The sequence below is a fragment of the Sylvia atricapilla genome, chromosome 3, assembly GCF_009819655.1.
Source record: "Sylvia atricapilla isolate bSylAtr1 chromosome 3, bSylAtr1.pri, whole genome shotgun sequence".
Lineage (NCBI taxonomy): Eukaryota > Metazoa > Chordata > Aves > Passeriformes > Sylviidae > Sylvia > Sylvia atricapilla.
Genome location: NC_089142.1, coordinates 67,687,237 through 67,701,171, shown reverse-complemented (window position 1 = coordinate 67,701,171; position 13,935 = coordinate 67,687,237). Strand labels below are relative to the sequence as shown.

General features: G+C 43.5%; 1 protein-coding gene across 2 annotated transcripts in view; it reads right to left on the bottom strand.

Moving 5' to 3' along the window:
* Positions 1-1,020: 1,020 nt before the first annotated feature.
* The window catches only part of GREM2 (gremlin 2, DAN family BMP antagonist), a 41,817-nt gene continuing 28,902 nt past the window's right edge, over positions 1,021-13,935 (bottom strand). Inside the window, exons 1-2 of one of the 2 annotated variants that reach the window (XM_066315669.1) lie at positions 6,314-6,552; positions 1,021-4,238 (exon numbers count right to left, since the gene is read on the bottom strand). In XM_066315669.1, the coding sequence (XP_066171766.1) occupies positions 3,731-4,238; positions 6,314-6,381 (576 nt within the window). In that variant the 5' untranslated portion in view covers positions 6,382-6,552 and the 3' untranslated portion in view covers positions 1,021-3,730. Of the gene's footprint in view, positions 4,239-6,313; positions 6,553-13,935 lie in introns of those variants that run through there. The other variant, XM_066315670.1, reaches the window with a different exon arrangement.

Below are 13,935 nucleotides of genomic sequence, written 5' to 3'. Positions count from 1 at the left end.
TCCATTGCCTAAAAAAAAAGATGTCTTTCTGAACATAAAGGGTCCCTACTGTGTCAGCACTGTTATCTCATTTATTCCCAGCTGCTGCTCGAATTTACACTCTTAGAAACTTCACTTCCCACCCACCCCAAACTGAGGCCCTGCCAACACGGCAGTCCCATTGTGGTTGAGCTTAACCTGCACTGTCCTCTTCCCTTTCCCTGTCCTGTAGCACCTGTCCACTTTAAGAAGTCACAGCATCTGTCTGACCCAGAGCTTTTCCAACTACTCGGAGAGATTTGCCTTGTTCTTGGATTGCTTCCACAAGGGGGAGATTTTTGGATCACAGCATGTACCTCTGGTACCACGACAGTTCAACAGCTGGGCAGCAGCAGACTGAGAGAACTGGAGCTGGAGTCTGGGCTGTGCCTCAAGCAGCAGAGGTTCAGGTGAGTGCTGGGCAATCCACACCCTGCAAAGCAGGAGACTGGCCAAGGGAGGGGTGGAGATGAGAGAGGGCCATTTGAGGAGGTGACTTCTGAGCTCCCTTTGAGCCAAGTGACAGAGGCGCTCAGGAGGTCTGAGCAGGGAGCCTGACCATACCTAGGGCAAAGCAAAACACTAGTTCTCTAAAGCAACAGCTACTAAAAACCCAAAGTCTCCAGACACTGAACTGTGAGAAGATTTGGGCAAGGGACAGGGAAGTGAAGACAGCAAAGGGCTCCTACAAGTAGTAGTGCCATAAAGGACACATAAAGCCCTCCCTTGCTAGCTGTGGTCTACGTTCACCTGCTTCTGTCAAGACCCATCACAGGCATCTCTTCTGGTCAGGTGGAGGCTCATCAATCGGTGTGACAGTTCCCTTTCTGCACAGAAATTTTCCCTTGAGGAACTGCATTATCTCTGGGTTGGTAAGGGGGGAAAAAATGCCACATACCCCAAAATGTTACTGTGTTTGGACTGCCATATGGTGAACCTGTTCAAGAGCTGATACCAACCATTAAAACTCACCTATGTCTTAGGATATAACCTTTTTTTTTTCCTTATGAGTAGTTTGGTGCCTGTTACATAAGGCTCTATATATTAAACAAAATTACTGAGGTCAGTTACTTCTCTCATGGCAAATGATGGTGGTGTTTCAGCCAGTGGTAAAGTTTTGCTCATCAGTTTACCAAAAAACCCAGAATAAGTGCATGCAGAATCAACTCCAGAATTTCAGAGCACTGCATTTTATTTTTCCCTCTTGTCTTCCATATAGTTCTGAGGGGAGGGGGAAACAAGGAGAGAAGTAGTTAGGTTTTCCCAACCTGTCAGGGTCAGTTCTCATTCATCTGTATTTGGGAGGGTGAAAAGGAAGCTGGAGAATATACTGATTAGAGGGCAGTTGGACACAAACTGTTGAAGCAAAACACCTGGATGCCATATAACCCTAGAGTAGCTTTATTATTTAATCTATAATTTAATAGTTGACCTATAAAATAATTACATTATACTTAAAGCATTTCTTCATTTTTTGTTTTCATTTATAAAACAAGAATTAAATACAGTTTTAACCATTACAAGCTCAACTCAGTTTTTACATAAACACAGCTCCTAGAAGGAGCTTTAAGCTGCAGCATATTCATATTGCAAACTGGTGAAAAACCCAGGCAGGGCATAGCTTAAAGGTAAAGATTCTTGCACGTTTTTCATAAGTGAATTTGCTAGGGTGCTTTTCTCTCTCTGGTCCAAACTGTCTGACTTTGAGTTCATTCCTTTCAAGTGAAGACTGAGATCCCTGGAGTCTTAGTAGACTATACTGCCACCTTCCCTCTCTGCACACTCTCAAGACTAGTCTGGATTGTGCCCATCCAGGGGATGGCAAAATGCCACAGGGCAGCAGCAACAGCCCCTGCAGCATTCACTGCACGAGGAGTCTCCCTGTGCACTTCTGACACATTGGAAGGTCACAGCAGAAAAGCGACGTCTGTTCATGCTACAGGGCTGCCAGACCCCACCGACCTCACCCTGCCCACGCCAGGCCCTGTAAACCACTTGGAGCTCTGGTAGACATCAGTCCTGAAAGCCTCTTAGGGAGGCCTGTGTCACATAATGGAGACCCGTGGCTCTGAAGCCCCGGCTTGTGACAGTGCAGGACACATTAACCCCTTGAAGTGGCTGCCTGAGAAGAGGCTGGTGGGGAGGGGCGCCGGCAGCAGGCTGCAGATGCTGAGCCGTGGGACACGCACAGGGAGTCAGCGTGTCATTGTTAATTTGTAAGCTTCAGACAACTGCATGTGCACTGGCTTTGGTTTGGGGGAAGGGGCTGATTTGAGACAGGATTTTAATGCAGCTGGGACTAATACAGATCAGAACTGTAATAAAGGGGGTATACCAGGGCATGTTAAACTCCATCAACTGAATAACAACATAGTATGATTTAAAATGAACTGCGAGTGTTCACCAACACTTATTGTGCAGGTCTCAATAACTGAGTGGACCACCAATAGTGTAGCAATTACAACTTACTCTCTCCCTGCTCCCACAGCTGTGACCCATTCCAGCAGCACTGACTGAGGCGTTTGTCCTTTAACACTAACACATTAACATGCTTTCCAATCATGGGAGAGACACCACTCCCAAAACTTGATGACATTTATGTAGCTTTTGTATTCAGTCCAGCAATGACCAAACTTTGTCCTTTGTGTGACAGTGCTTTTATACCTTTGGGGACACATCATTCCCTTAAGTGTTCTCTCCCACTACCCTTCCACCTCCCCTGGTTTGAGCAGGCATAAATATAAGGTCATAAACGGCTGTTGTCCTTTTTGGAGTAAGAAAGACACACACATATCTAACATACAAAAACCTACTAAAAGCATAGTAAAACCATGTCCATTTTAAGCCAGACAGCCGACCTAGCAACCGAGTCTCTTAACATTTTAATCGCTGGCATACTCTGCCACAAGAAAAATATACATGGCTAGGTCTATAATACTTTAAACAGCTGTTTACTATAGCTAGGTTACAAAATAAACACTGCTGCAGAGGCCATGTGTTCAATATACTCTAACCACAACAGCATCAGAACCCACCCTCAGTCTGCTCTGTGGTCACCGTGGCTGACCCAGGGCCTCACCCTCTTCCCCTTGCTTCTGATCTGCTGTTCAGACAACAAGCCCAGAACCATCTGTCATTGCACAAGTGAAGTCATCTTAAGGAGAGGAGCTTCATCAGAGAGTCTTGCTTGCTTTTTAAACATTACTCCTCGCTACTCTCCCTCATTTGTATCCCCCAGTCCTGGGCAGCATCCCAGCACTTCCAAGTGAGAGAAGCAAGCTCCAAACCAAAGCATGGGGAAGGCGTTCTCAACTTGTGGAGGGAACTGGAGTGTAGGACGAGGGCTTTACTCCACACAGTGGAAACATTTAATGCTGGATTCAGCCAACTGTTCACTTAGATGATCAATCCCAACTTCTGTGAGCCTGCTCCACTCCAGAAGAGTCAACTGCCAGATGATGTTTAAAATACAATGAAACTTTATGGTGAAGTGCCTAACACAGCTGGTTAAAAAGCATTATTCCAGAAGGCTAGTGACAAGGAGCCTTTCCTTGCTGGAGAGATGCCTCCTGAAAGAAAACAAAACACCAGGAAAAAAAAAAAAAGGAAAAGAAGAAACAAACCAACAAAATGGACAGTGTGCTCAGTGGGAGAGGAGAGGCAGCAGTAAAGCTGACGGAGGCAACACCAAGCAGCAGCTACGTGCCTGTTCTCACAGTTTGCCTGAGCTGTTCAGGTTCACAGACATGCACCGGCACTGCTTGACCTTCTGAATTTTCTTGAGTCGGAACGGTGGGTCCAGCTCGGGGCACTCCAGCTGCACGGTGGAAGAGGTGACCTTGTGTGGCTTGCAGAAGGCACAGGACTGGAAGGACTCCTCCTCCTTCTTCACGTGCCGCGGGATGTAGAAGGAGTTGCACTGGCCGTAGCAGAAGCGGTTGATGATGGTGCGGCTGATGCAGCCCTCCTCGCTGACAGTCTGCCGCAGCGGCTGCGTCTTGCACCAGTCGCTCTTGAGGTACTTCCTCTCGGTGACCACAAGGGCCTCCTGGCTGGAGGCCAGCACCTCCTTGTTCAGCTGCTGCCTCCGCTCCGAGTGGTTGCTGCTGCTGCCTTTGTACGGGGAGGGAATGGCACCTGCAGGGCGGTTTTTCCTGGTGTCCGTCACTCGAACCAGTGCTGCCATCAGAAAAACGGACAAGGCCAATTTCCAAACCATCCTGCAAGGGCAACACAAGGCACTGTTAGGAGAAATGTATTTTCAAACCACAGAACTGGAATGGAGTTGGGACTTCACACGTGCTTTTAGAAGAAGTGGAGATCTTATCGTCTTTATAATCCCATCACTTTTCCTAGATTAGCTCTATTGTTGGGTGGTTACTTATCATGAAGAGGCCAAGCCCCTTGGAAAGTCACACTGCTCCCCCTCACCCCTCCCCAAACTCTCCAACTACTTGTTTTTTTCCCCACAGAGACACTAATGCTTTCATGGCTGAAGTGGTGGTTTTACAGAAGCTTCAGCCAGAAACATTTCCTCTTTCTCTATGAAATCCTGGGCCAAACAGCTGGGCAAACTCCTGGCTAGCAAAGGCTCAAGAGATTCTTGCCAACATGGTGAGAGCTGATTTGGAGATGGCAGGGGAGAGGGGAAGGGAATAGCAGGTTACACAAAGTGCACGCCCATGTCTCTTCAGCCCCTGAGTCCCAGCCCAGCCTCATTCCCCACAGAAGTAGCAAAGGGTATCCAAAAAACTATTTTTATTATTTTAAATTGCTTCTGAAGTTTCTTAGGGCTCTTGTGGCACTTACAGGCTTGTATTTGTTGTCTTTGTATGAGGCCAAAACCTTGATGGATTTATTTTTGCAGTAAGAGGAAATGCTTAAACACAACTTTGAGGACTTCACAACTGCAAGGCCTCTTGGGCAAATGGGTTAAGAAGGTTTGTAAACATGAGAGGATTCAATATTTATTTTAGATTTTAAGCAATAGGTTAGAGCATAAGCTTGTTGCTAAGTTAAAACAGTCAGCCAGATGGCAAAAATATTTTTTCCTATGATTGTCTATTATGTGTTCTTGTTCTGTGGAGCATCTCTTACCAGCTCTTTTCCGATTCATTTTAGTAATGTGGCTTGATGTGCTTCCAGAACATCAGACTAGGTGTACTAAATTGCCTTATAAAGTCAATGCTCACTAGTGAACTGCTGATTTGGCAGTTCATTTCATATCACTTTCCCTGGGAAAAGAGAACAGACGGTCTCTTCAATGCCAGAAGTGGGTGCACAGAAGCCTCCCATTTGGAGACCAAAACACTTCCAACTCTTTCTGAAGTGCTCTATTCACTTAATCTTAATGGGTATTTTTATAGTGCACAGAAGATTTAGCCCTCTCATCTCAGTAAAGCTTCAAACCCTTCCAAGCAATGATTATATTTTTTTTCCTTTAAGAGAGATTCCTAGACAAAAAAAAAAAACTACCATCACACTGATAATTATAATGGCTAACACTATAGACACTTCAGATACTGCATAGGTACTCCCATCTGGAAAACATGTCACTTTCCAAACAATGACACCAAAAGATCAAAAAAGGGTTTGCAGTAAAGGTGCAAAAGAAGACAAGAATAGCAGTAACAAATGCTTCTCACCTAATAAACTAAACCTAATATGTTTAACTTCTGTGAAGATAAAGAATTACTCTAGCAGGCTAGGCAAGATAACATCCCAAAGGTTATTTTCTAAGCCTACAAGATCTCAGTGTCAGACTTGGACTAAGTTTCTAGGGGGAGAAGCCTGAAGTGCTGAAGCAAACAAAGTGCTGATCTTATAGCTGTAAACAGAGTATGTTCTGATGCAGAGTTAAGTTTTACCAGAGTCTATGCTTGAAACAGAACCACCAGTATTTCTAAACCACAAAAAAGTTCATTCATTCTGCAACCATGCCATCTCCCCACTTTAGCCATGGGTACTTTAAATCAGTGGCCTATTTTCACACTACACTGCTTAGCATTCAGCATGCAAGTCCAGAAGTTTTGTCCAGAGTCTTTAAACGAAGCAAGACTAGACTTGGCTTTGCTGGCAGGTATTGTCGCCAAGTCCACTGGATGTCAACCCACACAGCCAGGCCAAAACCTAATCAGGTAATTAATTGCAGTTGAATATAGTGTTCCATGCTTCCTTTCAAATTGTTATGTTATTCTGCACTGATGGCTGCATTTCAGTAGTAGATAAAACAACTGATTCCCAGTGCTTTGTGTTTTATATAGAAAGGGGAGGAAAAGAAACCAGATTTACAAACCTTTGTCTTCTAGAAAAAGACAGAGGTGAGCTCTCCACAAGATGCCTCATGCCACATTTCTCAGGCATACTCTTCTACTCTTTTGAAACCCTTGGGATACTGCCTCTCCAGTCTCATTTCTCTGATCCTGGCACAGAAGAGGACAGCAAATGTCAGAAGGAGAGACACACCCATTCCCCCAACCCCTTCTCTTTTGTTGGGATGATCTTTAAGGTTTTTTCCAACTGTCGTGACACAATTCTATGAAACTCTGTGTTACCACGCCTGCCCTTTCTCTTTATAAAATGCAACTTGAAAGGACTTGTTTCGTTTTTGTGTCAAGACTGGTGGTCACGCAGAAATCCTATGTAGGAATTCAGGAAAACTGAATTCTATGAACTAACAACTCAAAGTTTACAATATAGAGAAATACTATAGCAGTATTCTAATTGCTTAAATGGTTTTATGTAGGCATGGAGAGCCATTCAATAGAGTAAGTAGGATTTATTCAGTAAGTCTGTGTTTATAACTAATAAAGCATTATTAATCAAAGCCGCTATTGTACAGTTATAAACCAAACACTGCAATACATACAAGTACTTCTAAAAACAGATAGGAACGCACCACTGACTTCTGTCATCGATCCTTATCAAACCTGAACCTTAAAATATTTACATAAGGGAGTAATAATCTATTCTGCACTAGCAGGTCAAATGTGCATTCTGTCAGATTGTGGAATTTCTAATCACAGTGTTACCCCTTACTAGTCTGCAAATCACCCCTTTCTAAGCCCTGGCACACAAATCCCCTATTCAAGCAAGTAAGGGTGCAAACAAGGTCACACGGTGCCAGCAACTTGCCAAGGACTACACGTATATTTTCAGCACTCACATGCAAAGAGGAGAGAAACTTCAGGACTCCCAGAGAAAGAACATTTTGGCAAACTCAATTTGAATGCAAAGCAAGACGGTGAATGCTGTCTGTCTGCAGACAGAACAGGATGAGAAGAAACACAAAACGTATTGGAGAAGAATCTGGCTTTTGGCAAGGACAGGGCAGCTCTGCCCTACTTAGATGGAACAGAATGAAACAGCATGAAGCTGAGACCATGCAAGGGAGAACTGCCTCAAGAGACCAACGCCCCTACAACTTGCACCAGTGCCAGCCTGGGCCCCCCATTCCTGCTGCACTGGGGGTCCCCATACGAGACCCAGTGGCAGCTCCTTTGTGACAGTTTTCAACTTCTCCAAGCATTGTTGCCAGCTGCTGCCAGTTCCCCCCACGCCCTTTTTTCCCATGTGTGAGCGGAGAAAAACTTAACCTTAGACAAGACACCCAACAAGGCCTGGCTGCATTTACATATCACATGGCAAGTTTTTTTCTATTTGAGATAAGGAAATCAGCATCAATTATGACATCATAAACTCATCAAACCCAACATGCTGGAGCTGGACTATCAGGCCCAGAAGTGTAAAAAAAAAAAAATCCTCATTCATGCATGGAAGCATGAATGTCAAAATCCAGCTCTGTCATTCTGAGATCAAGTCACTGTGCGAGGAGGGGAAGACCCAGGATCACTGTGTCTACCCTTAGCTTTATTTCTTCTTTGTATCCAACGACTAGGTAACATAAAGTACCTACCAAGGCAGGTCCCCTTCTGCATATCCACCTTCTGGCTCTGAAACTCACGCTTTCTTGAAAGTAGTCCAGCTTCAGAGCAGGACATATAACCCCCAAAATAGCTTATAGTTTTGTGCTTAGGGAAGCTCTCTCTTCAGAATTCAAGTTCATAGTTTTGCAGAAGTCCCCCTGAGAAGAAGTGGGTGATACAGTCTGAAAGGCAGAGCAGGAGGTTACACCAGTGCCCATAGGTGCTGAGTGGCCACTCTGATGTTTCCTCTAGTTTTCAAAGTCATGACCAGTTTCTCAGCTCAGGATGCAGATTCTGGCTGGGAATTCCTGGTTTGAAGACCAGCCTACTTCGAGGTTGCAAATGGACAGAAAGAAAGAGGGATGTAACTGAAAGATAACTGTGATATTTTATGTTAGTTGCTCAGGAAATCAGGAGTTGCGAGACACATTTGTTTGCTTTAGCAACTACTTAGTAGCACCTACAAAGCACTCAGCATTATCAGCATTCCTAGAAGCATCCAACTCTCTGATATAGGTATGATACAATCATCTCTTCACCAGGCCTTTCTGGAGGGAATTCAAAAATAAAAGTTGCAGACAATTTAAAACAGAACAAAGTATAACAAAATACAGCAACAACCAAAAAAACCCCCACCAACCAAAAAAACCCAACCCACAGCTAAAAAATCAAAAACCTGTCTTACCATGGAATTTGAGACTACCTATTCAGCTTAATCACAGTATGAAGAAGATTTAGTACTAAAACCTATCATGCACCCATCAGAAATACAGTCTCAAGTACTGTAAGAGCCAGTAGCTGCAAAGATGATAAACAAATTCAGAGATTTTTTTTGCTTTATGAAAAAATTAAATTTAATTAACAGCTGAAGAGCTTCCCTTGGACAAATATTTCTGTTTAACTACCGGCAAAATGCACGCATTACAGACTAGATTAAATCAGGTCCCACGACACAGTACAGTACATAGATGGCCACATTTGACCACCTGTATCGCTTGAGTCCAGTCTCCACCCTGCAAACTTCAGAGACATGAGAGCTCTTCTTAGGGATCCCTTGATCGTGGCTAAAGGCAGGAAGCCCTGTATCCAAAATTTTTTTCTACTCCCCCCTTACTTTCATATTAGACCTAGTCAGAAAAAGAATCTGTATAAACCAGTCACATGTATAATAATGTAAGAACACGATGTACATGGTTAGTTCTCACATTTAAGATGGGACACAAGAAGTGCTCCTTGAAGACAAGCCAGGCAATAGCTTTTCAAAGAACTAAAACTTGGCTTTAGCAACAGATGTGGAAAGCCAGGAAATATCAAATTCTCTACCAGGAAGCCAAAAATGCTATTTATTTAATTTATTAATAGTTAGGCATGATTCTAAGGGTACAATGTTCTCATAAAGACTTCAATAAAGACTAATCAGGCATCTTTGTGCAAGGGAGGTATTTGGTGCTAACTTTTTTAACTATCCTTTGGAAACTATTTCTCTCATGTCTCAACAGCATTAGCAATAACTGAACACTGTACTGTATCTCCTGTTGCAGAGACATGGGAGTCTTATTAAATCGTTCCATCATTAATAGATTCCCATTACTAAATTGCCAAGAGTGAGGCCAGCTACAACAACAAAACAAGCAGAAGGCTGGGCAGACCAAACTTTTAAAAATGTGAAAACCACAATACTGCAGCTAGGATTCAGTAATTTAGATCTACATTATAGCAGTAGTTACCATGTTCTAGGAGTACAATGCATCACTTTTCAAAACCACTGCACAAAACACAAAAGGCAGCAATTACTTAAATAGAAATAATTAATGAAAATACAAAAATTTACAGGCAGAAATTTTTCAATTCTTGTCCTCTAAGAACCTTCTATAGTGATTTGAAAGAAAGCTATTTTGTTGTATCACAGCCCTAAAAGTAGAAGGGTGGGGGAGAAAACCTTTCTTTCAGACTTAATAAATGCCTAGTATCCTCACTCGCTCTCTTGGATGGAGATCCTCCATCTTTCTCTATCCCTTCCACAGAGAAGATCCATCCTTTTCTCTTGCACCAATACCTCTCCCCCAGAGAGTCAAGACTGCCTACAGGGAACACCACGAAGCTTTGAAGGAACCAGGAAAGGTCCTCCTGCAGGTTGGAGGTGTCAGGAACCACAATTTACTGTGCGAGCTCTTCTTTTGTTTTTTGAAAGGGAGAGATGAAGTTAAGTTTCAACAATGCCAGCCTGCATTCCTCAGAACAGAGGAATCGCCCCAAAATTGCCAGAACTTTGAAGTTCTACTTATCAAGACAGTTCCTGAAAACAATGAGCTTAAAGTACTGAAAAATAAAGTAAAACATCAACAAAATGGAGTATGTAGAAGACACTGGTGGAGACAGCCCATGATAGTTAAAAGGATGTTCCATTATATTAATTCAGCTCTCACTGAATAGATTTTCTACTACCAAGAGCTTTATTTTGAATTTTTTCTGAAAAGGCTAGGAGTTTAGAAGAATTCTTGATCCATGCACAAAAAATATAAGACAAACCAACAACTCAGCCCATTATTCCTGTCTTTCAGCAATGTGTTATGTGTTATTTTTAAGACAGAAGGAATAATGAAGAAAACTGGTAAGTAAACTAACCCTTGACACTAAAACTCACCAGGTTGAATGCTGGGTTTTTCCTTGTCCTCTCTTTCTTATCTGCCATTACTGCCAAGAGAAATTCATGTTTAAAATCACAGAACTATTCTTTCCTTCAGGAATTTAAGACAAGCTCATTTGAAACCTCTCTAAATGCAGCTGGTCACTTCATTAGTGTTAAAGGACCACACTAATCCAGCAGCTCTTCTTTGCACTCTCACCCTACCACAAAGTATATTGACCTAAATATTGTATCACTGATTTATTGTATTAAACTCTTCACAGGCTGAATCGTCCTTATCTTGCATAGCATTTAAACCTGTGGGGTTTTTTGTTGTTGATGGGTTTTTGTTGTTTTGTTTTGGGGTTAAGTAGTATTAGTGCTGGGGGAATAAAGAGAAGTCTCTAATTTTTTTAAGTCGGAATCAGGAGTTTGTGAGGAGAGTCAGCAAAGAACCTGGTTGTGAACTACAGCTCCAGAAGACCGGAGAGGAAGGAAAGTATTGATCAAGTCAGCCCTGGTATTTTGACATACTTTTATCATTAAGAAGATGGAAATAGGGTTAGGCCACTTGGAATGAATATAGAGAAGCAGAAATGAGACAAGGAAGGTTGAGGCTATTCTGGACTTAAATCTGGCCAAGTATGTCAATGAGAACAAGAAGGCCTTCTTTGAATGTAACTATAGCAAAAGGAAAACTAAGGATAATGTGGATGCATTACTAAATGGAATGGGGATGCTGGTAACAGAGAACACAGAGTTACTGAACATCTTCTTTGCATTGGTCTGATACGACATCTCCTGGGCATCTCTAAAGGATGAAGGAAGAAGGAATGTTAGAAGGAAGAAGGATTGAGTTAGAGAACACCTAAGAAAATCTGACATCCACAAATCCATGGGTCCTGACAGGCTATGTCCATGAGTGCTGAAAGACCTGGTGGACACCACAGTAAGGCTGCTCAAGATCATCTTTGAAAGGCCATGGCAGTCAGGAGAGGTGCCTGAGGACTGGAAGAAAGGAAATATCACACCAGTCTTAAAAAACTGCAAGAAGGAGAATCCAGGGAAGTACTGGCCAATCTCATCTCAACCCTGAGAAAAGTGATGGAGCACCTCATTCTGGAGTCCATCTCTAGTCACATGAATGACAAGAAGGTGATCAGGAGAAGTCAGCACAAATTCACAAATAACAAATCATGCTTGACCAACCTGATTGCCTTCTGCCATGAAACAAAAACCTGAGATAGATGAGGGGAGAGTAGTGGATATTATCTCCCTCAACTTTAGTGAGGCTTTCAACACTGTCCCACACAACATCACATATGCAAAGTCAGGAAGTGCAGGCTGGATGAGTAGGCAGTGAGGGGATTCAGAACTGCCTGAATGGCAGATCCCAGAGGGTTGTACCCAGTGGCAAGTGGTCAGGTTGGAGGCCTGTCACTTGTGGTGTCCCCCAAGGTCCAGCACTGGGCCCAGTGCTGTTTGCCTTGTTCATCAATGACTCAGGTGAAGGGGCAGACGCCTCCTCAGCAGGTTCACTGACAACACAAAGCTGGGAGGAGGGGCCAATAGCCCAGAGGGCTGTGCAGCCCCTCAGAAGGACCTTGGCAGGTTGGAGAGCTGACCAGAAAAGAACTGACTGAACTTTAACAAAGGCCTGTGCAGGGTCCTGCCCCTGGAAAGGAATAACCCCTGCCCAGCACAGGCTGGGGGCTGAGCTGCTGGAAAGCAGCTCTGTGGAGAAGGACCTGGGGGTCCTGCTGGACAACAAGCTGTCCCTGAGCCAGCAGCATGTCCTTGTGGCCAAGAATGCCAATGTATCCTGAGATGGATTAGGAAGAGCATTGCCAGCAGGTCGAGGGAGTGATGAGGCACATCTGGAGTGCTGGATCCAGTTCTGGGATCCTCAGTACAACAAAGGTGATTAAGGGACTGGAAGCTTTCTCTTATGAGGAAAGGCTGAGGGAGCTGGGCCTGTTCAGCCTCAAGAAGTGATGACTAAGAAGGGACCTCATCAATGCCTAAAAGATTCTGAAGGGAGGGTGCCAAGAGGATGGAGCCAGGCTCTTCTCAGTGGTGCCAAGCAATTGGACAAGAGGTAACAGACAGAAACTGATGCATGGGAAATTGCATCTGAATATGAGGAAGAAATTCTTCACTGTGCAGATGACCGTGCAGTGAAACAGATGGCCCAGAGAGGTGGTGGAGTATCCCCAACTGGAGATATTCAAGAGTTGTCTGGATGTATTTCTGTGCAGTGTGCTCTAGGATGACCCTGCTTGAGCAGGAAGGCTGGACCAGATGCCCCACTGTGGTTCCTTCTAACCTTACTCGTCCTCTGTGATTATGTCCATGATAAACACCAGTGCTTCCCAAAAAACACACACACATATAATAGATGCAATTACTAAGGCCCCAACTAGAAGAAAATAGTGCAAGAAACAATGATACAAGTTTTGTTGGTTTGGGTTCTTTGTAAGGCTAAATGTTAGCCAGGTAATACAGTGAAGAAGGACACTATTAACTTCATATGACCCTGTATTTATCAGTAGCAAAGATTTTGATTCAACAATTGTGTCAGCATTTATCATTTTAAAACAGGGAAAGTGAAATAAAGAGAAGAAATGAAAGCTGCAAGAAATGTTAAAGCAAAATCATCCTATAGTACCTGTGATAATGTAGCAAAGCCTTTTTTAGGGGATTAGGAGCACACTCTGAATACTAGCAGGTAACTGGACAAAGGGGGGGGTTTGTATCATTATGATTAAAAGCTAAATTTTGTTGCTATTTCAGCTTCAGGAACTTGTGGTTTTAGAACCAACCACAGAGAAATGTCTGCCTGGTGAGCACATGTGAATTGTCCCAAGCAGAGTGAGATGTCCTACTCAGAAGTGTCTGGGTAGTCATCAGTGCTGGCAGCATTTGCAACACTGGGTAAAAAAGGGGGAGTGGGAGGAGGGAAAACCCACAAAATAAAACCAGATTTCTGCTAGCTGTCCATGAGGCTGATTCTCTTCCTCACAACCTGGTTTTGAAGAATGCTACAGTCAGGGGGTGGAAGGAATGGATACAAGAAGAGCTTTTTTGGAAAGGACTGATAATTCTCCTAGGAGCCTAAAAAATGTCTCCCTGCAAGAGTGAACTAAGTTGAAAAGATACTTAGTTTCCTCAGTGTTTCTCAGCTTTTCAGCACAAGATAAAGAGCTCCAAAGAGGCAACTCAGTTCTGTTTGCACATGAACATTTTGTCCAGCAAGTAAAAACAGCCTACATTTAACTTTATTCTTCTGTGTTGAAGGCAGCTGTTACACTCCCATTTGGCAGCATTTCATTCAGGAGAAAACAGCAGACTTCTGCCCTTGGGAAA